We start from the raw sequence: 27,477 nt of genomic DNA, 5'->3' as shown, positions 1-27,477 counted from the left end.
CAGTGATAGATTCTATAAAATACAACGGTTTATTGAAATCCCAGCAGGTGGCACTTGAGAGTACAATGAATATAGTTCCTTGAAATCCAATTAGGTGGCGCTGCGATGTAGCAGCGAACACGATATCATCCTCCTTTGCCAGGGATTTGAAACTGATGGAATTCTGAGACTGTCATAGTAGGAAGACCAGCGAGATTAGTCCCAGTTGCACGGGTGCAAAGGCTAAGTCATACATGCACTCGCATTCCATGCCATGGCTGCCTCACAACACCATCAAGTTCGAATCCCTGCCGATATAGATTTTCTACAAATCATAACGACAAAATCATTTCAAATTAATCGATCGACTAAAAACTAATAATAAAACTTTCATAATCAGAATCAAAAAGAATAAAGAATTAATAACAGGAATTAATTAATTCATTTATACATTTAAAGAATGGAAGACAATATGATGACCACGAAAAATAGTTTAACATAAAAAAATATCACAAATATTCAATTATAAATTCTGATATCTCATATAGTATTTCTGAATATCTGATCTGAGATTTAGATCAAAGATATCTCGATGAGATCTCACAATCAGATATCTTTTGTTCTATCATTGAATCTCAACATCCCTTGCTATAATGAATAACAACCGTTACATATTTACTGTTTCCCTGAAGATGAGATTTACATAAATCTCTAAACTTTCAGATGAATAAACTTTGAGATATCATCAATATTTATTACCTCAATCACTAAGAATACATCGGTTTATCAGCCACATCCATCCTATCTTGAAGTAACTTTCAATGACGTGTATCCGATAGGGATATATCAATGACGTGTATCCGATAGGGATATATCAATGACGTGTATCTGATAGGGATATATCAATGACGTGTATCCGATAGGGATATATCAATGACGTGTATCTGATAGGGATATATCAATGACGTGTATCTGATAGGGATATATCAATGATGTGTATCTGATAGGGATATATCAATCATGTGTATCTGATAGGGATATATCAATGATGTGTATCTGATAGGGATATATCAATCATGTGTATCCGATAGGGATATATCAATGACGTGTATCCGATAGGGATATATCAATGATGTGTATCTGATAGGGATATATCAATGATGTGTATCTGATAGGGATATATCAATGATGTGTATCCGATAGGGATATATCAATGATGTGTATCCGATAGGGATATATCAATGATGTGTATCCGATAGGGATATATCAATGATGTGTATCCGATAGGGATATATCAATGACATGTATCTGATAGGGATATATCAATGACGTGTATCCGATAGGGATATATCAATGACGTGTATCCGATAGGGATATATCAATGACGTGTATCTGATAGGGATATATCAATGACGTGTATCCGATAGGGATATATCAATGACGTGTATCTGATAGGGATATATCAATGACGTGTATCCGATAGGGATATATCAATGATGTGTATCTGATATCTCTGTATTTCCAGTAAACGTTAAGGAATGATGCGATATTTGATATGTACATCTTTCATCGATTCTTTGATTTTACTCTGTTTGTTGTATGTGAGTGTGTGATATGCTTGCTGAGTGTGGATGACGAGTAATTTACAATCCTCTCTCTCCTCCTCTCTCTCCTCTCTCCTATCTCTACTCTTTTCTTCTCTTTTTGGGTAAAAGTTGAGCAATTCGCACTATTTTTGGCAACACGCCAGCTCCGAATACGAAAAGGAAATTGTTACTACGGTAACACGCGAGGTACGCGGAGTCGTTGTCATTGCTGCGATTGTTGAGTTGTTGTTATAGTTACGGATACGATTGTCAAGGTTCCTCGACTACAACTCGTATCTGATCCTCGTATAGAGCTATGAGTAACATGATACCGGTACCGAGCAGTATCCCGATACTCTGTATCAACAGATGACCGAGGTTACCGTGGTCACCGTGTTCCGTTAATGAGATCTCTGGAAGCTGAAAATATAAAATATCGATTCACTAGATATATCAATAATTAAATATCTCGAAATGATATCTCAATAAAATATATCAAACAAATGATATCCCTATAAACTATACAGCTGAAAAAATACAAAAACAAATGATAATTTACTTGATTTACTCAGATATCAAATAGAATATCTTGATACGATATCATTGATGTATCAAATGATATTTCAATGAAAATAGCTCTCAAATCAATTATATGTATCCGGTTTTACGTAAATCTAGATGAATAGATGTAAAAACATAAACAGGTAAAAATGTGACCTGATTATATTAGAATTCATGAGCTCTCGATACAAACGTGTAGAAGCTTCATCAGAGAAATGAGTGAATTAGATTTGTGGGGGGAAGCCCTGATGCTGGGTATAGTAGTATATGGGTATTTTCCAGGGGGAGCCCTGATGCTGGGTATAGTAGTATATGGGTATTTTCCAGGGGGAGGCCCTGATGCTGGGTATAGTAGTATTTGGGTATTTTCCAGGGGGAGGCCCTGATGCTGGGTATAGTAGTATATGGGTATTTTCCAGGGGGAGGCCCTGATGCTGGGTATAGTAGTATATGGGTATTTTCCAGGGGGAGGCCCTGATGCTGGGTATAGTAGTATATGGGTATTTTCCAGGGGGAGCCCTGATGCTGGGTATAGTAGTATATGGGTATTTTCCAGGGGGAGCCCTGATGCTGGGTATAGTAGTATATGGGTATTTTCCAGGGGGAGGCCCTGATGCTGGGTATAGTAGTATTTGGGTATTTTCCAGGGGGAGGCCCCGATGCTGGGTATAGTAGTATATGGGTATTTTCCAGGGGGAGGCCCTGATGCTGGGTATAGTAGTATTTGGGTATTTTCCAGGGGGAGCCCTGATGCTGGGTATAGTAGTATAAGGGTATTTTCCAGGGGGAGCCCTGATGCTGGGTATAGTAGTATTTGGGTATTTTCCAGGGGGAGCCCTGATGCTGGGTATAGTAGTATATGGGTATTTTCCAGGGGGAGCCCTGATGCTGGGTATAGTAGTATAAGGGTATTTTCCAGGGGGAGCCCTGATGCTGGGTATAGTAGTATTTGGGTATTTTCCAGGGGGAGGCCCTGATGCTGGGTATAGTAGTATATGGGTATTTTCAAGGGGGAGGCCCTGATGCTGGGTATAGTAGTATAAGGGTATTTTCCAAGGGAGCCCTGATGCTGGGTATAGTAGTATATGGGTATTTTTCCGAGGGAACCCCATCCCGTTTAAAACTTACCATATCAACAAGTGCAATATATACAAACATTCCTCCAGCTATAGCAAATATCCACAAACTAGCGGTGCTGATATTACCGACCGCTATACCGATAATCATACCAACAAAACATAGAACCGATGATACTATATTGTAGAATAACGCTTGTTTTACTGTCATCCCTGCTTTCAATAACATCGCAAAATCACCTGCAACATCATATACAATGTAGAGATATTATGTGAAATGTATTGGAAGAATGGGTAAAGAGTATTGGATATTTGAAGGGTACAAGGTCGAGGCTACACGATCCAGTTCAACAGTTGCGACTCCGAGTAAGTTCCAGTGTTTACGATTCTGGGGCCGGTTGCATAGTCACGGCTTAGATTTAAGACTGGTCTAAGACCAACTTAGTTCTATAGCTAATCTAACAACTTAAGACCAGTCTCAAGATTTAAGACCACTTTTTGACTTAAGTCACGACTGTGCAACTAGCCCCTGGAGTCAAGTCGTAATTTATTGATTGCCTATACACTGCAGTGCGGTGTATAAATCCCTGATGGAATTTGCTAGTTCACCCCACTGCGATGTTATAAGTAGATAGTTTTTATCACTATTGAAATATGGCAAAACCTGTCCACACTGATACACTGCACTGCGGTGTAGATGCCCTGAATTATTTCAATTACTTTCGGGAATTAACTAATCAGCACTGAAAAGTTTAACTGGTAACTCTGAAACTCAGAGTCCAGATTGATAGTTTACGGTATTCCCAGAGAGGGCGATGGCGAGAGGGGTAGTTCTCTAGACGGGCAACAGCAGCCCGTGTGAACTCAGGGGGTTGCGAGGAGGCGAGGAGGGGATGTATACGAACCTAATTCATGTGGAAGCTCATGACAGAATACTGCTATAGACGTACTGAGTCCACCGGTAATACCGTTAGCAAACGCTGCTCCTATTGCTAAACCATCGCTGAAATTGTGTAAACCATCTCCCATTATAACCATATACGCAACAGACGCGATAGACGTCGGGATCTCTCCTCCGTGGTGACTGTGACCGTGACCTTTCAAGTTATTCACACTACCATCGCCGTGGTGATGGTGATGATGGCTCTCGACGTCGTTGTCGTGGTGATGATGATGGTTGTCGTGGTGATGGTGATCGTCTAGTTCGTGTTCCTCGGTGATCGGATGAAGTTCGTCGTGATTTTGTTCTATCAAAACGCAGAAACGAAGATTATGATTGAATCGCTCGAATCAGGTGTTAAATCCAGACCGGGTTTACGAGGGGTTCAAACGTACCTTTAGATGGATTAAGAACCATGACGACGTTCTCGCTGGATTGTAATTCAGATCCGTATTCTGAGAGTTTCTTTCCGATTCCGTTTCGATCTTTGACGCGAATTTTACGTTTCTGAAAAAAAAAAAACACATTTTAAAAACTGTGTTTCACTATAATCAGGTAAAATATTCATTTCATCGTTGATTTCGAAGAATCTGTTTAAAATCGAAATGATGATTCTGCTATTATTGTTTAAATATCGGGAGACTCTTCTCAAGCGTTATGATTCCAAAGTGAATCTACTAAAAAAGATTAAGATCCAGTTCGACAATTTTGGACCCTGTTCCTAAATAACTGTACCCAGTTCCACAATTCTGAACCCAGTTCTAAAAGTTCTAGACCCTGTTCCACAGTTACTGGACCCAGTTCCAAAGTCTTCAGCTAACATTGGAAAAAATTGGTAAATGAACTAATTTTAACTTAAAAATCATACTTAAATTAGAAATTTTGAAATAGTTTGAAAACTGAAAAAATTGCGGGAAATTTAGTTAGACATAACTTAACTTAGTCAGGAAACTGGGTCCAGTTTTCGAAGTGAGGGTGACAGTTTGAGAACTGAGGGTGACAGTTTTCGAAGTGAGGCCTGTTTTTTTGGTACAAACCTTTGTTGTTTTTTTCCTGCGTCTTTTATCAGATATTATATTCATAAATCTCTCGGCGAGGAAGAAGAAATAAATTCCCGACAGAACGACTAATCCTTTATATACGCCGTCCTTACTATGACCTTCACCTTCTGAATCGTGGCTGTGATTTTCAGACGCAGTCGCGATCGCCTGCGTGGTGTAAAGATAAAATCATATTTATCATTTTATTTAACGGGAGGCTGTCTTAAGCTTGAATGTTATCATAAAACTCGGTTTTACAGTTCTTTGTTAAAGTTTGACTTAAGTTTGTTTCGAATTAGTTTAAATCTAAGAGTCAAATTTCAACTGACAACTGTTAAACTAGGCCGCGAATCTGAGTTTCATTTTTCCTAACCCTTTCAGTGAATCTACACCGCAGTGCAATGTATTAATCAGAGATGTAGTTTGTTAGTACACCGCATCGCGGTGTATCGATGTTAATAGTTTTTATTCTACATTGAAAGATGGCACCACCCGTCAAACAGCGGAATATTGGAAAATAATGATACACCGCACCTACACCGCACCGCGGTGTACACAAATAATAGTGGTATGCCTGTATTTCAACAAACTGGGCTGGAATTTAAAGAACATTTTCAAATTACATCAACACTTTAGGGTCAGCACGAAAACAGTTAAAGATAGTTAAATTATAACTTACATGAGGTAATAGATGTAACATGGCGTCCCCGGTTAACGAGCCGACCGCTAGCGCCACCAAGAACATTATCAGATGATTGTAGAAAACTTTCTGCATAATCGGCACAATTGCGACGCCTAGCAACCCGACAAGACTGATCACTGTTACGGCTAGCGACGCAAATCCCCAAACTATAAATAGAAAACATGCGATTACCGGTGACATCTACGGGCAGAAATACGAACTAATCGAATCGATGCACAAACCTCGAGCCGGGATTTTAGAAATATCAAACGGTACAGCAATCGGTTTCCCATGATGCCCGTCATCGTCATCATCGTCGCCATGGTTATGATTGTGATGATCCGACGACTGACTTGAATTTCGATGTTTGTGAAATAATTTCAAATGTTCGATTTGTTTCTGATGAAAACAATCCTTAAAAATAAAAACACAACGAATATTAGCGGCAACAATTCTGTGAGATTTATCTCGATTTGAATAAACAATGAGATGAGAGTTACTACAGGAATAATCATCGGTGATGGAGTCGAAATCTCGAGAGAGAAGGGGGGGATGTGATATATCAGAGATATCATTAATGGATTTGATACATACCTGATAGTAATACCTTTCATTGCACACGTGAATATCGAGTTGATATACGATAGCTGGACACAGTTTCAGAAACTCGTATTGACTGAGACCTTTTTGAAATTTCAGATGATACGCTGATAGTAACTGCAGAGGAGTCAAACACTGAAAATATACAAAAATATCTACGTTTATTCTAACTATCAAAATTCACAATTCCTATAGCGACGCGTCGAGACTGATTGTTGTCGGTGTTTGATGTCGTTATCACAGCTGATAAGACTGTTGTCATAGTAATAGCTGTGATTTCACCGCTCACAGCCGTCCTGTATTGTCATTGTTGTCACAGCGGTTCTGGTAACCGATAACGATACGAGGATTGGATTATCAGACAGCCTGCGGCACCGTGGCGCGACACGGGAGCTGAGATTCTATTAACCTCCCTGTCTGTTACTGACAGGAAGTGGCAATTGCTGGAATAATCAGTGACATAATGATTACCTCCGGATACGGTAACCAGTTATCTTCAGATACAGTAACCAGTTATCTTCAGATACAGTAACCAGTTATCTTCAGATACAGTAACCAGTTATCTTCAGATACAGTAACCAATTATCTTCAGATACAGTAACCAATTATCTTCAGATACAGTAACCAATTATCTTTAGATACAGTAACCAGTTATCTTCAGATACAGTAACCAGTTATCTTCAGATACAGTAACCAATTATCTTTAGATACAGTAACCAATTATCTTTAGATACAGTAACCAGTTATCTTCAGATACAGTAACCAATTATCTTTAGATACAGTAACCAATTATCTTTAGATACAGTAACCAGTTATCTTCAGATACAGTAACCAGTTATCTTCAGATACAGTAACCAATTATCTTTAGATACAGTAACCAGTTATCTTCAGATACAGTAACCAGTTATCTTCAGATACAGTAGCCAGTTATCTTCAGATATAGTAGCCAGTTATCTTCAGATACAGTAGCCAGTTATCTTCAGATACAGTAACCAGTTATCTTCAGATACAGTAGCCAGTTATCTTCAGATACAGTAACCCATTACCCCCAGATACAGTGTCCAGTTATCGTCAGATACAGCAACCAGTTACCTCTGCATACAGTAACTAGTTACCTCCAGATATTCACGCTGTTCTAGGGGTAACCCTAAGATATCTATTATTGAAAGCTATGATTCGATTTATAGGCACAAAAAAACGTATGAACGAAATCTTGATGAAGCAACAGCAGTGAACATTCTCAGTAACATACATACACATGAAGCCAGCATGCTGCGTACTGACAAACACAGGGTTAATATATATATATATATATATATATATATATATATATATATATGTATATATGACATGGGAAACGAACACAATATGTGAAACTGTGCTTTATAAATGACAATCAATACACTGTACACACACACACAGGTGTACACTATACAGTGTACATACAGTGTATGTACAGGGGTATAATGTAAGGGTGGAGCCCTCATTTATTAAAGGCAGATCATTAAATTTCTAACATTTCCAACGTTCTGTTGTCGATAGTTTAAATGGATCGACACATGATTTTTATGTCATAATAAATCAGAATTCGGTTATCGATGAAATCATTCTTTGCGGCGCGGCTTGTCTTAATTAGATTAAATATAAAACCATGAATAAATGGACATGTAAACAATATGTAAATTGTTTCCAGAAATTGGCTCAATATTTTCCGATTAACACAATGCTATAATAACTACCCACACAGTTGATATTTAAGCCTATCTGACTATTTAAACTTATCAAACTAATAATAAGGGTCACTAATTTTGTGTGAAGCTTTAAGCCCCCGTTTTGAAAAATCACAACAGTATTTAGAAGGTGGATGGAGAATTTTTTTGGTCTAAATTCTTACAATTTATTCATTTCTCACAAATCACGTATTTATGAAGAAATATGTGACCAACATTCAGAACATAAGCTCCTTTACTACAATAGCCTTATCCAAATTCCCTGAGGTTTTCAGGATTTAGGGGAAATTTATCAAATTTCCAGAGTTTTCATGATATATTTGAATCCCTCCAGAACCTATTTCAAGGTCAGCGGCCACCCTGCTGGAATATAGGTGTACCAGCCTGCTCTAGGCCACAACCAATTAGAACCTTACTTCTAGGTCATGTGACCTGGGCACTAGTCACCAACCCTAGGTCATGTGACCAGTGGATGGTCTATCAATATTCATAGCCCTAACATGTGATATCACAGCCAATCAAAGCCCGAGCTCTAGGTCATGTGACCTGGAGACTAGCCAGCTGTATTTATCAGTACAACACATGGATACACTGTGTGATTTTAACCTATGACTTTAGACTTTAGAAAAATGTTGATAAATGAGTGAAATGACATTCACGAAGAGAATGAATGTATATAATAGCTATAAATCAGTTGAATTAAGACACAACTGTTTATAGAACTAACAGCTACAGCTACAGCAGCAATAAACACTCTCACATTCCACTCATATTCATAACACTGTCACAATTACATACATATTATCTACAATGTTATTTGTCATTGATAACTATAGATTACTGCAGTACAGCATTAAATAATCTAACATCAGCCAAAACAAAGACAGTGGGAGTGGGCGTATTGAGAGAACAGGAGAAGGGGAGTTCATCCCCCTCCCCTTCCCCTCCCCCCATCAATCTACACATCTACTGACTAGAAAGGAACTAAAAAAAACGTTTTTTACTGAGAGGTGGGGGTAGGAGCTAATGAAGTGAGGGGGGGGGGGTTCAAGGGGATCTGAGGAACCTATCGGAAATATCCATCATGCAAACATAAAAAAATAATTTCTACAGTGACTGATCCCCCCGGGCTGAGAACTACTGGAGGCGTGGGGAGGTAGGAGCAGGGAGGTGGGGGTCAATAAGAACACAACAAAGATACTAACAAAATCTAAGCTAATTCACAAAATAATCAGCAACTTCTTAGCGAACAAACGAACGAATGAATGAACACGGTGACTAAAGGCTGCAGAAACAACTGACTTAAACACAATAAATACACGGACAAATAGAGAAAGAGAAAGAGAGAGAGAGGTGTGTTTAAACATACCTCGGCACTTGCATCAAAACCCTGCAAAACATTCATTATCATTTACAATTATCATTAGAATTATCATCGAAATTATCGATAGGATTATTATCAGAATTATCATCAGTACTATCAGAATTATTATCAGAATTTTCAGGATTGTCATCGGAATTATCGTAAACAGTTCCCTGTGAAAATTCCATCTGTTTTTCGAAAGGGCAAGCGAAAATTGCAAGAAGAACTCGGCCACGCTGCTGGTGCTTTCGTCCAGATCCGCCCTCGCCGGGTCGGGGAAAACATGTTTCAACTAATAGATCCCTGAGATAATAAGATCCTGACTTAAATACAGAATCTACAAACATAGTATACGACCTCCGACGACACAAACAATATACACGTGATGATTAGCTGAAATTGACCGAATATTTCAGCTAATCAAAATTAGATTTTTGCCTTTGAGAAAACATAAATATCAGATCTATTTGTCTAACCCCGGTTAGAAATAAAGGGGGTCTATGTTTGCACTGGGAGTTGTTCCGTGTCGTAACCTCATTCAGACTATTGTCCTCGAACTTGAATCAAACTCATTACGACTATATTCACGGTTAATTCTCTTCTATTGATATCTAATTGGCTTCTTTAAAAACATCGAAAACAAGTTGAAGTTTGCGCACAGTTTATGAAGTTGTCTGCACACGACGGACGGACGGACGGGTTATGTGGAATGTGTGATCACTCACGCACAGCTCGACCCGGCGACCGTCCGCTGCTAGTTCTACTGGTATTTTTCCAAGCAATAGAACTCTCTTTCTATATCGTTTGACACTATCAACAATAACCGCACATATTTAAATATGTGTCACCTATTAATGACATATTATTATTATATCAGCACCGCATGAAATAAAACATAAACAACCCTGCATTATACATATCTAATATATACAGTTGTGACGTTTACACTGAATTGAAGGAGCCTTCCTGAAAATGTCTCATAGAATTGAGTCTAAACGTCACTACTCTCTTAGTTTCTGAAAATGTCTCAAAGAATTGAGTCTAAACGTCACTACTCTCTTAGTTTTTGAAAATGTCTCATAGAATTGAGTCTAAACGTCACTACTCCCTTAGTTTTTGAAAATGGTTCATCGAATTGAGTCTAAACGTCACTACTCTCTTAGTTTTTGAAAATGTCTCATAGAATTGAGTCTAAACGTCACTACTCTCTTAGTTTTTGAAAATGTCTCATAGAATTGAGTCTAAACAGGTCACTACTCTCTTAGTTTTGAAAATGGCTATTTATTATTATTGATGTCTGATAGAAATGAGTATAAACGTCACTAATCTCTTAGTTTCTCATCATTTGTGGGGGGGGGGACATTTTTCAAATGATTTACAGGTTTCAATCATCTATGTAAACGTTTATTGTGAGAATTCTCAGAAACTAAGCCTATTCCATTTTCCCTACGTGAAAATTTGTGAAATCTCATAACAAACTACTCAAATTCTATTGATAATCAACAATCAAAATAAAATTAAAGGTGAAATAATTTCACAGTCACGAAAGCCGCAATTGAAGTTCAATTAGTTCAGCTTTATCGATACTAATGATCAATAGAAGTTAATTAAACGGGTAATGAAGCTACTATTTAGTAAAATGTGCTCTTACAACTGATGAGACAATGAGATGTAATGTCTGTAAGAGGATTACAGCATCCATGAGCAGCAGCAGCAGCAGCAGCAGCAGCAGCAGCAGCAGCAGCAGCAGCAGCAGCAGCAGCAGCAGCAGCAGCAGCAGCAGCAGCAGCAGCAGCAGCAGCAGCAGCAGCAGCAGCAGCAGCAGCAGCAGCAGCAGCAGCAGCAGCAGCAGCAGCAGCAGCAGCAGCAGCAGCAGCAGCAGCAGCAGCAGCAGCAGCAGCAGCAGCAGCAGCAGCAGCAGCAGCAGCAGCAGCAGCAGCAGCAGCAGCAGCAGCAGCAGCAGCAGCAGCAGCAGCAGCAGCAGCAGCAGCAGCAGCAGCAGCAGCAGCAGCAGCAGCAGCAGCAGCAGCAGCAGCAGCAGCAGCAGCAGCAGCAGCAGCAGCAGCGCAGACACATTAATGTGATTGTGTTAACTATTTGACAGTCACAGTAAAAAACATGATTAGTATTCTTATCTCATGATCTGACATTAACTCCTCAGAGTACTGAGGGATCGGGTATTATATCTCCAGTACAAGTTCCATATACCTCCAGTAGTTTACAAATGCCCTGTACAAACTCCAGGGGCCGGTTGCATAGTCATGGCTTAGACTTAAGACCCGTCTAAGACCAACTTAGTTCTATAGCCAATCTAACAACTTAAGACCAGTCTTGAAATTTAAGACCACTTTTGGACACGACTGCAGTAGTTAACAAATGCCCTGGGTCCAACTCCAGCGGTTTACAAGTACCAAAACCCACAACCTAAATTTTGAAAACGTCTCATAGTATTTCCGTAAATAATCTCTTAGTATCAGAACATATTCATCGGAAATATATATACGAACCCTCCGATAGGTAATTGTGGATTTTACAGAACCAAAGTACGTTTAACTGAACCCATTTTTACTAATGACCGATATATCGAAGAGAATTTTCACGTTTTGATATTCTCAATAGAATTCATATTTCAAACGTATTTGAAATTCCTAACGATGCCACATAATGACTGACAGCATCGGCTGCAGCAGCAGCATCGGCATCGGCAGCAGCAGCAGCGGCAGCAGCAGCGGCAGCAGCGGCAGCAGCAGCAGCAGCAGCAGCAGTGGAGGCTCGAGGGACCTTCCATTCACTGCTACAATAAACGTGATCAAAATATCATGTGTTTTTGTCAGAAGTGTCGGGTCGGTCGTCGTCGCCGTCACGATATTGTTCCGCAGAATCCCGAGAGAGAATTACTCGTTGCTACGGAGACACGCTACTCTCTCTATCGTATTATTTGTTTTGTCGCAAAGAATTTAGTGTTTCAAGCACGGAAAGGTATCTCAGAGAGAGAGAGAAGGGGGAGAGAGGGGAGGGGGAGAGAGAGGGGAGCGGGAGAGCTGAGAGAGACCTAAGAGAGGGAGAGAGTTGAGAGGAGAGGGGAGGGGGAGAAAACTGAGAGGGGGAGATAAGGGAGAGGGGAGAGGGGGAGATAAGGGAGAGGGGGAGCTGAGAGGGGGAGAGTGCTGAGAGGGGGAGAGTGCTGAGAGGGGGAGAGGAGAGAGAGGAGAGATAGAGGAAAGGGAGAGGATAAGGGGGATGGGGCAAGTTAAAAGTACATCAGACATGATTTATATTATCTCAGAGGAGAGATGAGGGAGAGAGGAGGGAGAGAGGAGGGAGAGATGAGGGAGAGAGGAGAACAAGGAGAGAGGAGAGAGACAGGAAAATAGGGAGAAAAAGAGAAAAGAGAGAAGTGGGAGAGAGGAAAGGGAAAGGGAGAACGACGGAGGAAGGAGACAGGAGGAAAGATGATAAGGGGAAGGAGGACAAGTTAAAAGTACATCAGACATGATATATTATTATCAATGAAATCAATAGTCAAACTATACTATACTCCGTTTAGAAATAAATTCACACATAATGTTAATAGTTGTCTAGCAGTGAAATAAAAAGTGATCAATGTTTATAGTATAAACGGACTGTATCGGTGGCGGCGGCCGGTGATTAGTATGCGTAGACTGTGATAGATAGAGCAGATTTATTGGCTAATATTCTCAACTGGTTCATGAATAATTCATCAGTGAATCAATCACCGTCGTCGACGGCAACCACGTCAAATTTCTAACATTTGCCGCCAAATGAACAACGCAGCGTGACTAATTTCTTCACCGCCGTTTGCTAGTGTGCGCCTTCCCCTGACTGTACGTCGCTGCCTGACTGCATTCTCAATTGGGCCTAGTACCGCAGTATCTAACAGTGAGCCCAGTCCTGATACCCTGGGCCTAGTACCGCAGTTTCTAACAGTGAGCCCAGTCCCGATACCCTGGGCCTAGTATCGCAGTTTCTAACAGTGAGCCCAGTCCCGATACCCTGGGCCTAGTACCGCAATTTCTAACAGTGAGCCCAGTCCTGATACCATGGGCCTAGTACCGCAGTTTCTAACAGTGAGCCCAGTCCTGATACCCTGGGCCTAGTATCGCAGTTTCTAACAGTGAGCCTAGTCCCGATACCCTGGGCCTAGTACCGCAGTTTCTAACAGTGAGCCCAGTCCTGATACCCTGGGCCTAGTACCGCAGTTTCTAACAGTGAGCCCAGTCCTGATACCCTGGGCCTAGTACCGCAGTTTCTAACAGTGAGCGCAGTCCTGATACCCTGGGCCTAGTACCGCAGTTTCTAACAGTGAGCCCAGTCCCGATACCCTGGGCCTAGTACCGCAGTTTCTAATAGTGAGCCCAGTCCCAATACCCTGGGCCTAGTACCGCAGTTTCTAACAGTGAGCCCAGTCCCGATACCCTGGGCCTAGTACCGCAGTTTCTAACAGTGAGCCCAGTCCCAATACCCTGGGCCTAGTACCGCAGTTTCTAACAGTGAGCCCAGTCCCGATACCCTGGGCCTAGTATCGCAGTTTCTAACAGTGAGCCCAGTCCCGATACCCTGGGCCTAGTACCGCAGTTTCTAACAGTGAGCCCAGTCCCGATACCCTGGGCCTAGTACCGCAGTTTCTAACAGTGAGCCCAGTCCCGATACCCTGGGCCTAGTACCGCAGTTTCTAACAGTGAGCCCAGTCCCGATACCCTGGGCCTAGTACCGCAGTTTCTAACAGTGAGCCCAGTCCCGATACCCTGGGCCTAGTACCGCAGTTTCTAACAGTGAGCCCAGTCCCGATACCCTGGGCCTAGTACCGCAGTTTCTAACAGTGAGCCCAGTCCCGATACCCTGGGCCTAGTACCGCAGTTTCTAACAGTGAGCCCAGTCCCGATACCCTGGGCCTAGTACCGCAGTTTCTAACAGTGAGCCCAGTCCCGATACCCTGGGCCTAGTACCGCAGTTTCTAACAGTGAGCCCAGTCCCGATACCCTGGGCCTAGTACCGCAGTTTCTAACAGTGAGCCCAGTCCCGATACCCTGGGCCTAGTACCGCAGTTTCTAACAGTGAGCCCAGTCCCGATACCCTGGGCCTAGTACCGCAGTTTCTAACAGTGAGCCCAGTCCCGATACCCTGGGCCTAGGACCGCAGTTTCTAACAGTGAGCCCAGTCCCGATACCCTGGGCCTAGTACCGCAGTTTCTAACAGTGAGCCCAGTCCCGATACCCTGGGCCTAGTACCGCAGTTTCTAACAGTGAGCCCAGTCCCGATACCCTGGGCCTAGTACCGCAGTTTCTAACAGTGAGCGCAGTCCTGATACTCTGGGCCTAGGACCGCAGTTTCTAACAGTGAGCCCAGTCCTGATACCCTGGGCCTAGTACCGCAGTTTCTAACAGTGAGCGCAGTCCTGATACCCTGGGCCTAGTACCGCAGTTTCTAACAGTGAGCCCAGTCCCGATACCCTGGGCCTAGTACCGCAGTTTCTAACAGTGAGCCCAGTCCCGATACCCTGGGCCTAGTACCGCAGTTTCTAACAGTGAGCCCAGTCCTGATACCCTGGGCCTAGTATCGCAGTTTCTAACAGTGAGCCCAGTCCTGATACCCTGGGCCTAGTACCGCAGTTTCTAACAGTGAGCCCAGTCCTGATACCCTGGGCCTAGGACCGCAGTTTCTAACAGTGAGCCCAGTCCTGATACCCTGGGCCTAGTACCGCAGTTTCTAACAGTGAGCGCAGTCCCGATACCCTGGGCCTAGTACCGCAGTTTCTAACAGTGAGCCCAGTCCCGATACCCCGGGCCTAGTACCGCAGTTTCTAATAGTGAGCCCAGTCCTGATACCCTGGGCCTAGTACCGCAGTTTCTAACAGTAAGCCCTGGGTCTATAGCCCCATAGTTATAACCACGTTGTGAAGCACTCAAGAGCCAATAAGTCTATGCCCTCATGAATCTACTGAATATATTATCCACAATCTAAACTGGTGTATGAAGTATGAAATGTCACTAGAACTACCGGTATTTAAACAGTCAAACAGGGTGTTGTGTTTAAAGTTGCTTTAGTTCCAGGTAGTTAATATTCACAAATGAATTCCAGCACAATAAACAGCGTTAGACAGAGATTCCTGAATACACTGATAATAGTTCTCATTCTAATCTAGCGCTAATTTTCTGGTTAAATTGTTCTTTTGTGGAAAGGTGAAAATGAACATAGTTTTACATAGAACTCAATCATGCGGTCGGGCGGGCCGTCTGTCAGTCGGGCGGTCGGTCGGGCCGTCTGTCGGGCTCGCATTATATATCACAGTCCTTTCATTCATAGTCAATAACATTTCCTAAGCAAGTTGTTAATACAAGGCAACCACAAAAAAAACTGAACAAAAAAATCCCTCATTGAGAACCAGACTAGATAATTCAACGGGCTGGCACTGATTCGCAATTCACAGAACAAATTACGTCCTCACCATACCAGACGTCCTCCCTCTCCCTTGTCATCCCTCTAACATCCCCCCCACCTACGGCAGTCATTCCCACCAGATTCAATCAACAATACTAGAAGTGTCGCCGTGGTAACGACTTTACTGTTGTCAATGCTGACGTGATTTCGAGAATTCTCTATTGATTTTTAGATTATCAAGAGATATAGAAAAAGTGAGTGAGAGAGAGAGAGAGAGGGAGGGAGAGAGAGAGAGAGAGAGGGAGGGAGAGAGTGAGTGAGTGAGAGTGAGTGAGAGAGAGTGAGTGAGAGAGAGATGAGATCACAGTTATATTTCAGGTAACTGATAATACACTGGTCTCACAGGCGCTGCTTACACCAGTCACAGCTAGTTTCAATATATTATTAATAGGTTCAATTCTAACATCAAAATGAAATATCAGCCTTCATTCAATCCTGATATTGAAAAAAGAAAATATTCCTAAATAAATGGACGATAAATAATAAATATCAACTCGATATCAATGAACTTAGTGAACTATATCTTAGGGAGAGGTTTTAGTGATTGAGTTTCTCAGTCACTTGTTTCGGTTCTCAAACCCCTGGACAGAAAACATAATTATAAATATATCAATATCAGCTGCACCCCACTCCCCCTCCCCCCATCACCTACACACCCGTATGTATCACTATCATTGATAAAAACAAATACATTTCCTGCATTTCAAATACCAGGTGGCACTATTTCAGATTTCTTGTCAGATTCAGTTAAAATCTATCCATAATTTCACAAATTCTACGAATGATGAATAATTCAAAACCTACACATGATATATCAAGAGCCCTAAATGACATATATACGATATAGCGAGAGTCCTAACGATATACACGTGATATAGCGAGAGTCCTAACGATATACACGTGATATAGCGAGAGTCCTAACGATATACACGTGATATAGCGAGAGTCCTAACGATATACACGTGATATAGCGAGAGTCCTAACGATATACACGTGATATAGCGAGAGTCCTAACGATATACACGTGATATAGCGAGAGTCCTATAACAGGTGAGCTTATTTTCAGAAGTGAAGTATCTAGTAGTAATATGAGTTGAATAAGGGTAATCTCTGAATGATTCTTATACACACCTCATTAAACATCTAATCTCTACTGATAAAATAATACAATTCAATACGACTCTTAACCTCCTTACAACTAGATATACCTCTTAAAAACCTCTTAAAAACCTCGGTGGTCTGTCGAAGTAACCTAAACCGATCGGATCACGTTACTATTTACTGAGGGGTGGAAGCTATTCACAGTAGGAGCTCTAACACTTCAAATAAAACCACTGATTTTAACTTTGTTTTTCATTCCAAGAATTTGATATTCGCTAATTCTGAGAAAGGAAATATCAAACAGGATGAGAGTTGAGTGAGAGAGAGAGAGAGGAATGAGGGGAAGACAGTGAGAGTCCCTACAGTCCTCCCTGTGGATGGGGAGAACGGGTGAGTGGTGTATAGCTCCCCTGTGGAGGGGATGAGTGGTATTCAGCTCCCCCTGTGGAAGGGGATGAGTGGTATTCAGCTCCCCCTGTGGGACGGGGGATGAGTGGTATACAGCTCCCCCTATGGGAGGGGATGAGTGGTATTCAGCTCCCCCTATGGGACGGGGGGATGAGTGGTATACAGCTCCCCCTATGGGAGGGGATGAGTGGTATACAGCTCCCCCTATGGGAGGGGGAGGGATACGAGCCTCCCCCGCATTCAGAACTAATTCCACTAATTACTCAAATTACGCATCACTTTATAATTGTATAAACCGCTCTCAAGGGGTCGTCAGGCGACGGGTCGGAGGAGAGAGAGGGTCAAACTTCACTTATCAAACACATTAATCATTAATTACACGGGGACATCTCATAATCATTACGCTGCAGCAATTAACCGGGGACCGTCTCAGCACCAGTTTATAGCTTCTAAATTCACACTTACCATTTTAGGTTGTTCTAGCGGAAGTGCCCTCTTGTGCCTGTTACGATCACTATTCGGCGTCTGTTCCGATTTTAAGTCCGTTTTCTTCTTCTGCGTCGTCGTCGTTTTTTTCTTCTTTTTCTTTTTTTTCTTATTTTTGCTCTTATTTTTCCGATGATCTCGATGTCGTTTTTTATGCGACGTCGTTTCCGAGCGATCGGAATCGTTGGTCGCCGCCGACGACGATGACGGCTCCACAATACTCGATTCCTCTAACGTTTCATCTTCGTTTTCATTCTCATTTTCGCGTTTTGAATCGTCTTTAACTCGCACCGGGTCCGAGTTTAAGTCCGGCGCCGCGACAGGCTTATCCATCTCGTGATTACCCGCGTGATCGTGATCATCAACGTGTCGCGATTTGTCGTCGTGGTGATCTACGATCGGAGTAGTTTTATGATCGTGATCATCCTCGTGTCGCGATTCGTCGTGGTGATCAACTATCGGAGTTTTATGATCATGATCATCGTTGTTGTGATCAACGATCGGAGTAGTTTTATGATCATGATCGTCGTCGTGGTGATCGTGATGATCGTTATTATCAGTAGTCGTGGTAACGGTATTGTTATCGTCGGCGGTTTTATTAAGTTGCGAGGAATGAGAATGAGTCGGATGAAACTCTTTAAATCGTCCGTCCTGTTTATGATCGTGAATATCGTGATCGTCGATCAGTAATCGCGCCAGTCCTAAACTCTCCAGTAAATGTTCGAATCCCTCGAAGCTGATTTTTCCGCCGTGGCCGTATTTCTCGAAGATCAACTTCAAAAAGTATTGTTCCTCTTCCTCGATGGTTCTCGGTCGCGGTTGACCGTCGGAACCAATCGTTTGACCGCCGAGTTGATGCTGCTGATCACACAGTATCCACGGTAACGGTCCCAGTAATAACAATAGATAAACAGATGCTAACTTCGCCATTGTTGCGATATCATCACTGAAAATATATATATATATATATATATATATACAATGTGAGTGTGTTTAAATACAGGTGCATGATGAACTCCCTTTTTAGGAAATATATACATATTTTGTAAAGAGATTTGAGATCGAAGCTTTCGCAACTAAAACATTACATTTCAGAAATATTTCTTTGAGATTTTTAGATAATAAATTATTTTCATTACTATTATTATTATTATTATCAAATTAAGTGAAATCGATAAAAATCTTTGACACTTGATATAAGTAAACTAAAAAAACTTTATAAAAATCCCACAACTGAAATCTTAGCTCCTGACATTTCTTTGAGATTTCAGACATCAATAAAGTGAAATAATTGAAAATCTCCAACACAAAACAGGCGTAAAGAAAATAGTTTGTAAAACAAAGGTGGTGCCCGGGTGATTCGTATTTACAAAATACAAAATACTGTTGATTTCTTGCTTTGATATATCGTTTTTCAAAAACTCTTAACATGAAAAAAGTAATGAATCATTTTCTTATGTAGCGCAACATTTTTAAGCTCGATCATCTAAATGTGTTGACAAATTCCTTCTTGCTTCACCGAAACAAATGGAAATCATTGAAAACTTTAAAGTTTATGAAAAAAGTTACGAAGCATTTTGTTATAAAGCGTAATATTTTAAGTGTAATAATCTTTGCGCTTTATGTTTATTAAATAGAGAAAAGATTTAAAACAAAAATTGCGATCAATTTACTCATGACTCAAGTCAATGATCTGCTGAAAATCATCAATATGAAAATAGATTTGTTTAGAAAGTTTAAATTTTCATATCATTATTTTACCTTTTAAGCAGAATAAAGCGTTATGATCAATGAGTAAACTATAATAATCCGAGAGAGTGTTGTGTATGTCAGTACTCGGCGCTGGATAGTTCCGATCTGAGCTGAATGAATGAGACATTACGCAGCACTGCACCAGCGTGGACAATTGCCAAACCCACAATAATCCTCAACACACATTTTTAGTCTCGAAATCTTCTTTACTTTATCGAAATAATAAGTCAATTACAAGATATTCTTATCTGCTATCTGTTTCAGTGTCTGATATGAATTCGATTCTAGGAAATTTGATTATTTACCGTTTGACAGGTTTTTGCACAGTCACATACGACTGTTATTTGAATATTGCGACCAAACTAAACCAATTTCATTCTTTAAAGTCGGTTAACTGTCTTACAATAGTAAGGGGAGGGGCGAGGTGTGGGATAGGGTGCCTTTATACGGAAGGTGCTTGTCCTTTTTCCTTCGAAATGTTATTAACTCATAGACTCTCTTGCTTGCATAAATATAAAGACTCTAAACCACAAAGTTTCAGCTTTGAGAGTCACCGGACTCCTGGGAACCCCTGTTCTATTTAGAATCTACTAAGCACAACCAAATACTGTGTTAACAAATAATAGAGATATATATCTACAACCGAGCGACTGATGTTAGATATGATAAGTTTAATCATGCATATTACCTCCTAGTTTGAATCACATCTTCATAAAATCTCTTTGTTTAAACGGATAATAGTTTTTTTATTATTACAGTATTTCTGAAGATGTAGGATATAGTGAAAACGTTGAATAAATGACACAAGCTCAAAGGAAACATTTCAGACTCTTATTTACTTCTTAGTGTGCAGGGATTTTATATCATCGTTACACAACAGACTCAGGGAGTGTTTCATCAAATGTTTAACAGTTTAATTAAATATTTCCCTAAGTTTATAGCATGGCTGTATAAACCAGAGTGTACGTCCCTGACGTACCACCCGTCCATACGTCCCGTACGTACCACCCGTGCATACGTCCCGACATGCCGTTTTTAATATAAGACATGTTTCAATCATTAATACATCATATCTTTATTTCCTTCAATTTAGGTTCAACGTTGTTCAATTGAATTCTAATAGAAATACATTTCGTTTTAAAACCTATTCATTATTCAGTAATCATTAGGTCTATATGTGCGTGTGTATAACTGGTTTCTAATTCACACGTGACATCGACGACTACCGGTACAAACAAAACCACGCGTTGTAGCAAATTTTACCTGAAAAATCTAGTACCTGGAATCAGTTTTTTTGTGCGGTGATAATAAAAATAGGACAGCTCCGGTAAAAAAAACATGATTAATTCAACATATTCGACACTTCATTCAATAGTCTGTTTGTTTTTATTTTTAAACATTTTATTTGCTTTCCGCCTTCTCACTAAAAACAATTACCGGTATTTAGAGAGTGATATGATATAAGACCGGTGGAAATCCTCATCAACTTTGTCAATAGAAACATTACGGTATGCATTCATAGGAAAACTTGCACTACGCAGAGCTTCCATTTAAGACTAGTCTAAAACCGATCTAACAAGACCACTTTTTGACTTGAGTCATGACTATGAAACCGGCCAAACTGCCCCAGGGGCTGGTTGCATAGTTATGGCTTAGATTTAAGACCAGTCTAAAACCAACTTAGTTCTATAGCCAATCTTAAGACCAGTCTCAAGATTTAAGATTGTGCAACCGGGCCCAGGACTCAGACTTAGTCTCTGAATCACCTTAAAACATATAACTGTTCCGAATGACTGTCGATCAAGTGAAGTTAGACTTAAATCTAAGTCCTCCGTTCGATTCTATAGACATGGCTTACAATAAAGACAAGTCTAACACAATCTAAAGATTTAAGACCAATTTCAGAATTAGGTCTCGATTATGGAACCTGTCTCTGATCCAGCCAGGTTAAACAGCAGCCTCCCCCCCCCCCCCGCGTTGCCGTCTGCCTCAGTTTCCTCCTCAACTCATCTTCAACACCTTCATACGTCTGCTCTCTCACTGCGTCGCCGTCGACAACGACAGATCCGCGAGAGTTAATACCAGTTTCCATGGCGACCTGGACAAGATAGCGAGCGAGAATAAGAGACTGATCTCTTCCCAGGTGTACGGACTACTCACATGCCACAGTCAGCGTAAATAAGATTCTCCTTTTATCGATTGAAACAAGAGAATGATGCCATGTCTAATAATACAGGCAGCATTTCAGACAGAATGACTTATTCCATATGAAATTAATATCAATTTTTCAATTTTTTCTTTACGGTCCCTGAAGTAGGTGCAGACCTGGCAACTGGGAGTCTGGGACCTGGTGGTTCAATCACGGCCGGTGATCATCATACCGTGTCCTAAATTAATTCCCTTTTGATCTGAATTTAGACATGTCATAGTCATTGACAATACCGGGTAATTTGATATAACAACTTTTGAGACTGTGCCAAATTAAGTGAAATTCTGTAACCTAACAACCATCACATATTATCAAAAATTACTGTTCACTTCTTGAGATATGAGTTAGACAATACTTGAAATAACAACTGGACAGTCGTGACTTACAAAGTCCGATAGTGGTCTTACGGTAAATCTTAAGACTGGTCTTATGTTGTGAGATTGACAAGAACTTAAATGTTCTAAACCTGAGCCATAACATAACTACGCAAATGACATTTGAAACTAAGCCAATTTTATTCTATTCACTTACTATATATTCCAGAGTTTGTTTACAACTGAAAACTGATTTTTTGGAAAAAAAATTCACGCACACACAAAATATATAGGATAAGATCTATTTGATAAGTAACAGAGATAAGCTTTAAAGAATCAAAGAACAGTTATTGATAATACGTACTTGTATTATCTGGGTTAATTATATTTGTTCAATTCAAAGTGAAGTCGACCCCTCTCCCCATTATCAAATCTCAATTGCTGCTTTTTGACCTAAAATCTAGAATTTACTTTCACGAGAACTATTGTTTGATTATATACGTTTTACCAATGAATACTGTCATTCAGGGAACTCTTGAGTTCTTGAAAGAAATCATTTACTCAAATCATTGTCTCTCCTTGTCTTTACAAAAACAAGAACTACAGTGAAACTTATCTAAATGATGACTTACACTTAGTAAATTGAATTAGAAATACAAATTGAGACTCAAAAATAGAGATGACTTCAGAAATGTGACGACTTATCCAAATGATGACTTACACACTTAGTAAATTGAATTAGAAATACAAATTGAGACTCAAAAATAGAGATGACTTCAGTAATGTGACGACTTATCCAAATGATGACTTACACACTTAGTAAATTGAATTAGAAACACAAATTGAGACTCAAAAATAGAGATGACTTCAGTAATGTGACAACTTATCCAAATAATGGCTTACACTTAGTTAAGAAATATAGATTGGGACTAAAAAATAGAGATGACTTTAGTAACAATGGCAGATCCAGGGGGAGTGATGACCTTAGAATATTCTCCCTAAAACTTTTGTTTATAAAACGGTGAAGTTTTGAACAAATTTTCATTGCTAATTTCAACCTAAATGCATCTAATTTTTCAATAGAACTGACAGCCCTTAGTATCATACGCCTAGTCGATAATTAAACATATCCTGTTTATTCAAAACTTTTGACACATTTAGAATGAATAAGATTATAAACTATGTCTTTATTATAGACATTAGACAGATTATAAACTATGTCTTGGGTCGTCTTTACAAAAACCTGCGATGTATATAATCTATGCAGTGTAGGCCTACTGAATGAGTTCACTATGCTGTATGTAGTGTGTCTGACCACAACGAGTTCCAACTAAAACCATTCCTTTATATTCACACGAAAAGATATTCTCAATAAACACCTGAACATATCACATTACAAAGGGACTGTTCATGAAAAATCAAACTGATTTACAACCCTTTATGTTTGTAATTTTTAAAAACTTTCTGGAGAAAGTTGCCACAAAAGATTCATTCCTGACTTGAATCATTCATAGCTGAGCAATTGAAGCCCCTACATGCCGGTATGATAGCGTTTAAGATTTTAGACCAGCAACTAGCCCTAATCCGGATAATTATTCAAATCAAAGGATTAACTTATGTCTGATGTTGAAAAAATATTTGAAGTTCAACTGTTAGAAACCAGGTATAAAATGTGAACTCTAAAACACCCGGTGAGGCAGGGTAAAGTATTCGGTATTTATTTAAACGATGACCTAAATATCGAAACGATTAGTAAAATGCGTGTAGAGTTTCTCATATTGTACGCATAGAAACAGTGTACATAGACATAGACAGCTAGTGTGTAGTGCGTGTGATTCACATTACACTTGTGAGGTGAAACACCAAATTCAACTTACCTGGTCTACCGCCTTTCAGAAACTCACGATAGACTCCTGTATCGGTCAGTACAGCGGTCCCTGCTACTGGTCAGCTGTATGCGAACTTATGTCGGGTATCGGATGAAAATATGAGGTTAAATCCGTCGTGAATCGAGCGAACTGCGAGCGAGCAGTGCGTCTTCCAATGCTTCCCGTAACAATTCAGGCTGTTCCCGATAACGGCGTTCACTCCCACTGCACCGTTACACGTGTACTATAGCTAAGATATACACAGTAATAGTCAAAGGTTTATATCCACTTACATCCACTATAAACTAGTTTAAATCCACTCACATCCACCTTCATCCGAATCTACTAACACCCTGTCTCGTCCTCGGTAGGTGTGGCTGGTGTGGTTTGAAAGGTGACCTAACAAATCCAATAAATAAAAGGGGCACTCATTCCCTTATTTTCCCTAAGATCATCCACCGTAGTTTTTGGAAATAAGTGACACGGAAGGGGTGGAATCTGGGAAGATTGGATGGCTGCTTGGGAATGAAAGGGCATATCTCAAGTCGGATTCCACCATCAGGGGTGAGATATTTTGAGGAAATCTACTGGAAAAAAGGCAATTTCCGAGAAAATGAATGTAAAATTTATAGGTTTAAACCAATTCTCTCTTATCGAAAATAGGGCAACCTCAATTGGGAGGGCGGGTATCCGGAACCCCGGTATCCATCACTGAAGGTGTTTGGGAGGGTGGGTATCCGGAACCCCGGTATCCATCACTGAAGGTGTTTGGGAGGGTGGGTATCCGGAACCCCGGTATCCATCACTGAAGGTGTTTGGGAGGGTGGGTATCCGGAACCCCTGTGTCCATCACTGAAGGTGTTTCTAGACCTAGGAACCATGAGTAACCTGTCTGCAGCTTTTGTTTAATGAGTCAGAAATGGGAAGGTTGGTATAAGTCAATCAGTACGCCTGATAATGGCTAATAATAGCATTTAGCCGAAACGTTGCTTGGAATATAATCATTTTACTAAAGAACTTTTCATTTTTGGCTGAATTTATTGTGGGATTTCTTTCTCGTTTTAACACCATCAGGTTTCAACCAACAATGAGGCGATTTTTGGTGAAGATTTCGGGAAAAGAGTGCGATCCATTTAGCCCGAGTCCTATCTGCAACAGCAGCACCGAGAAGGAAAGAGAACAAAATGCACTTATTTCTTTATATCTACGTTTATGAAAATCTTGTTTTATTCCTCCAGAATATCATATAATATATCACTGTATGATACTTAATAATAATATTAATAATAATAATATTAATAATAATAATATTAATAATAATAATAATTAACTGAGACAAGTTACAGTCATCACATACAACGCATTACAATACTACTTCTACACATGTACAGCTCTTACTTACAATAATAATTATCACAATATCAATAATATTGATTATTCAATTAGTTTGAATTAAGTATTTATTGATTAATTATAATAAAAAGAAATCCCCTGATTATCATCTCTACTACGAGTTTTGTAAGTATTTACATCAACACCGGAACTTGGAATCGAATCTGATAAAAATAATTCAATCGTTAAAACTTTTCTCAAAATTTTCCAATCGAATCCGATTAATGATTACGACTTGTTGATAAAATGCGCGAAACAAAAATCGCGTAATTTTTCCGTCAAAATCTGAACTTTGTTTTTTTTTTCCGGCGAAATTTAAAACAATATTTCACAGATACAATATCACAATCAATAACTCACTCGAGAAAAACGGAGGTTCAAGCCTTATAAATCTCACGAGTCCGAGGAGGTCCAGGGGTCGTGATCTCACGAGTCTGATGGGATCGGATCTCAGTAGTCTGAGGGGGCCGGTTCCAGATCTCAGGAGTCTGAGGGGGATCAGATCTCAAGAGTTTGAGGGGAACCGGTTCCAGATCTCAGGAGTCCGAGGAGGTCCAGGGGTCGTGATCTCACGAGTCTGATGGGATCGGATCTCAGGGGTCTGAGGGGGGCCGGTTCCAGATCTCAGGAGTCTGAGGGGATCAGATCTCAAGAATTTGAGGGGAACCGGTTCCAGATCTCAGGAGTCTGAGGGGATCAGATCTCAAGAGTTTGAGGGGAACCGGTTCCAGATCTCAGAAGTCTGAGGGGGACCGGTTCCAGATCTCAGGAGTCTGAGGGGATCAGATCTCAAGAGTTTGAGAGTAGGAGGGGATTTCATCCACTGACATTTCGCATTTTGAAAACACAAAATTATTTTTGTGTAGAGTGGAAACTGACAAAGTTTGATAACGACCAAGTGGTGGACTGAGGTAATCATTTGTACAGTTTACACCGATAGGATACAAACCCTACCCCTACCCTTTAGAGCGCTCCCTACTGAACTGCTCTGTCTCAAGACACTTAAGAAAGATGGTGGTATTGTTCCTGAGAAAATCACTTTTATAAATCCTGATATAATCATCATCACTCGGTGTAAACACGTCCGTAGTTTCTATCTATTTCTATATATTTTTATAAGTACCGGTAAAATATGTTTGATCATTTGATATTTCAAACACATTTGAATATTTCAAACCAACAGGGAACGTTTAGTGTGAGCTGAGCGAACATCCTACACGGACCCGGGAAGCGTTTTAAATGTACCTTATACAGTTATACAGCTTGCCAATGTTTTCAGTTTTTAGTTGTAAACAGTTCTGTACAAAAAATATTTAAAAAAAACAACAAACAAACAAACAAACAAAAGCTCAAAAAACAAATATCGTTTCGAATAATAATTATTCATTAAATAGTTTCATAGTTGATTTGAGATACGGGGTTCGGTAGTTCCATAATTTACCACCAGATGGCAGCAACTCCTGGACTAGGAATGTTTAACGATCTATCGGGTTTGAGATTTTAAATGCCACTACAGCATATTATACACAAACATAAATGAAGGAATAAAAGATAAATGAAGCTTCAGATCTATAATATTCAGGGGCCATACAGATACATACTCTAAAAAAAATTGATAACTTGTTTCTCGTTTCTGCTGAGTTTAAAAGTTGACCCGACCGCGGCCGCCTATCTATCCTGTACATTACTTAAATAATTAATCAACAAGCTAACAACAACAGATCCCGCAGATATAGAAAATGAACTGATTACAAATGTTATTGCAGTTTACAAAACGACCCGACCGATTAGCGGAAACAAGGTATCATTTCTTTTTAGCCTAAATTCATACCGATTGCCAACCTTTCTTCCCCCTCCCTCTCCAAATCAAAGGAATCATTCATTTATTACGTACGCATAAAATTTCAAATTTTTCAACCCCCCCACCCCCT

At 40.2% G+C, this 27,477-nt stretch overlaps 1 protein-coding gene across 1 annotated transcript; it reads right to left on the bottom strand.

The window, feature by feature from the left end:
- Window positions 1-1,371: 1,371 nt before the first annotated feature.
- Window positions 1,372-24,322, bottom strand: LOC141907128 (zinc transporter ZIP10-like). The gene is made up of 10 exons (XM_074796700.1): window positions 24,164-24,322; window positions 17,991-18,957; window positions 6,459-6,599; window positions 6,107-6,278; window positions 5,862-6,031; window positions 5,180-5,350; window positions 4,538-4,649; window positions 4,108-4,449; window positions 3,255-3,442; window positions 1,372-1,985 (listed from the first exon to the last, which is right to left on the bottom strand). Exons 2-10 carry the CDS (start codon window positions 18,939-18,941, stop codon window positions 1,836-1,838), a joined length of 2,397 nt encoding a protein of 798 aa, XP_074652801.1. The 5' UTR covers window positions 18,942-18,957; window positions 24,164-24,322; the 3' UTR covers window positions 1,372-1,835.
- Between the last annotated feature and the right edge of the window lie 3,155 nt (window positions 24,323-27,477).

The sequence above is a fragment of the Tubulanus polymorphus genome, chromosome 6, assembly GCF_964204645.1.
Source record: "Tubulanus polymorphus chromosome 6, tnTubPoly1.2, whole genome shotgun sequence".
Taxonomy (NCBI): Eukaryota; Metazoa; Nemertea; class Palaeonemertea; order Tubulaniformes; family Tubulanidae; genus Tubulanus; species Tubulanus polymorphus.
The sequence above is the reverse complement of the archived record's forward strand: the minus strand, read 5'-3'. Positions and strand labels throughout refer to the sequence as shown.

Bases quoted from the DNA above. Each gene is read 5' to 3' on its own strand.
- LOC141907128 (XM_074796700.1), bottom strand. From the start codon at position 18,941: ATGGCGAAGTTAGCATCTGTTTATCTATTGTTATTACTGGGACCGTTA. The intron at 4,450-4,537 runs GTACGTTTGAAC...GCGTTTTGATAG, and splicing joins GGTTCTTAATCCATCTAAAG to AACAAAATCACGACGAACTT. The intron at 1,986-3,254 runs GTAAGTTTTAAA...TTATATTTTCAG, and splicing joins ATATTGCACTTGTTGATATG to CTTCCAGAGATCTCATTAAC.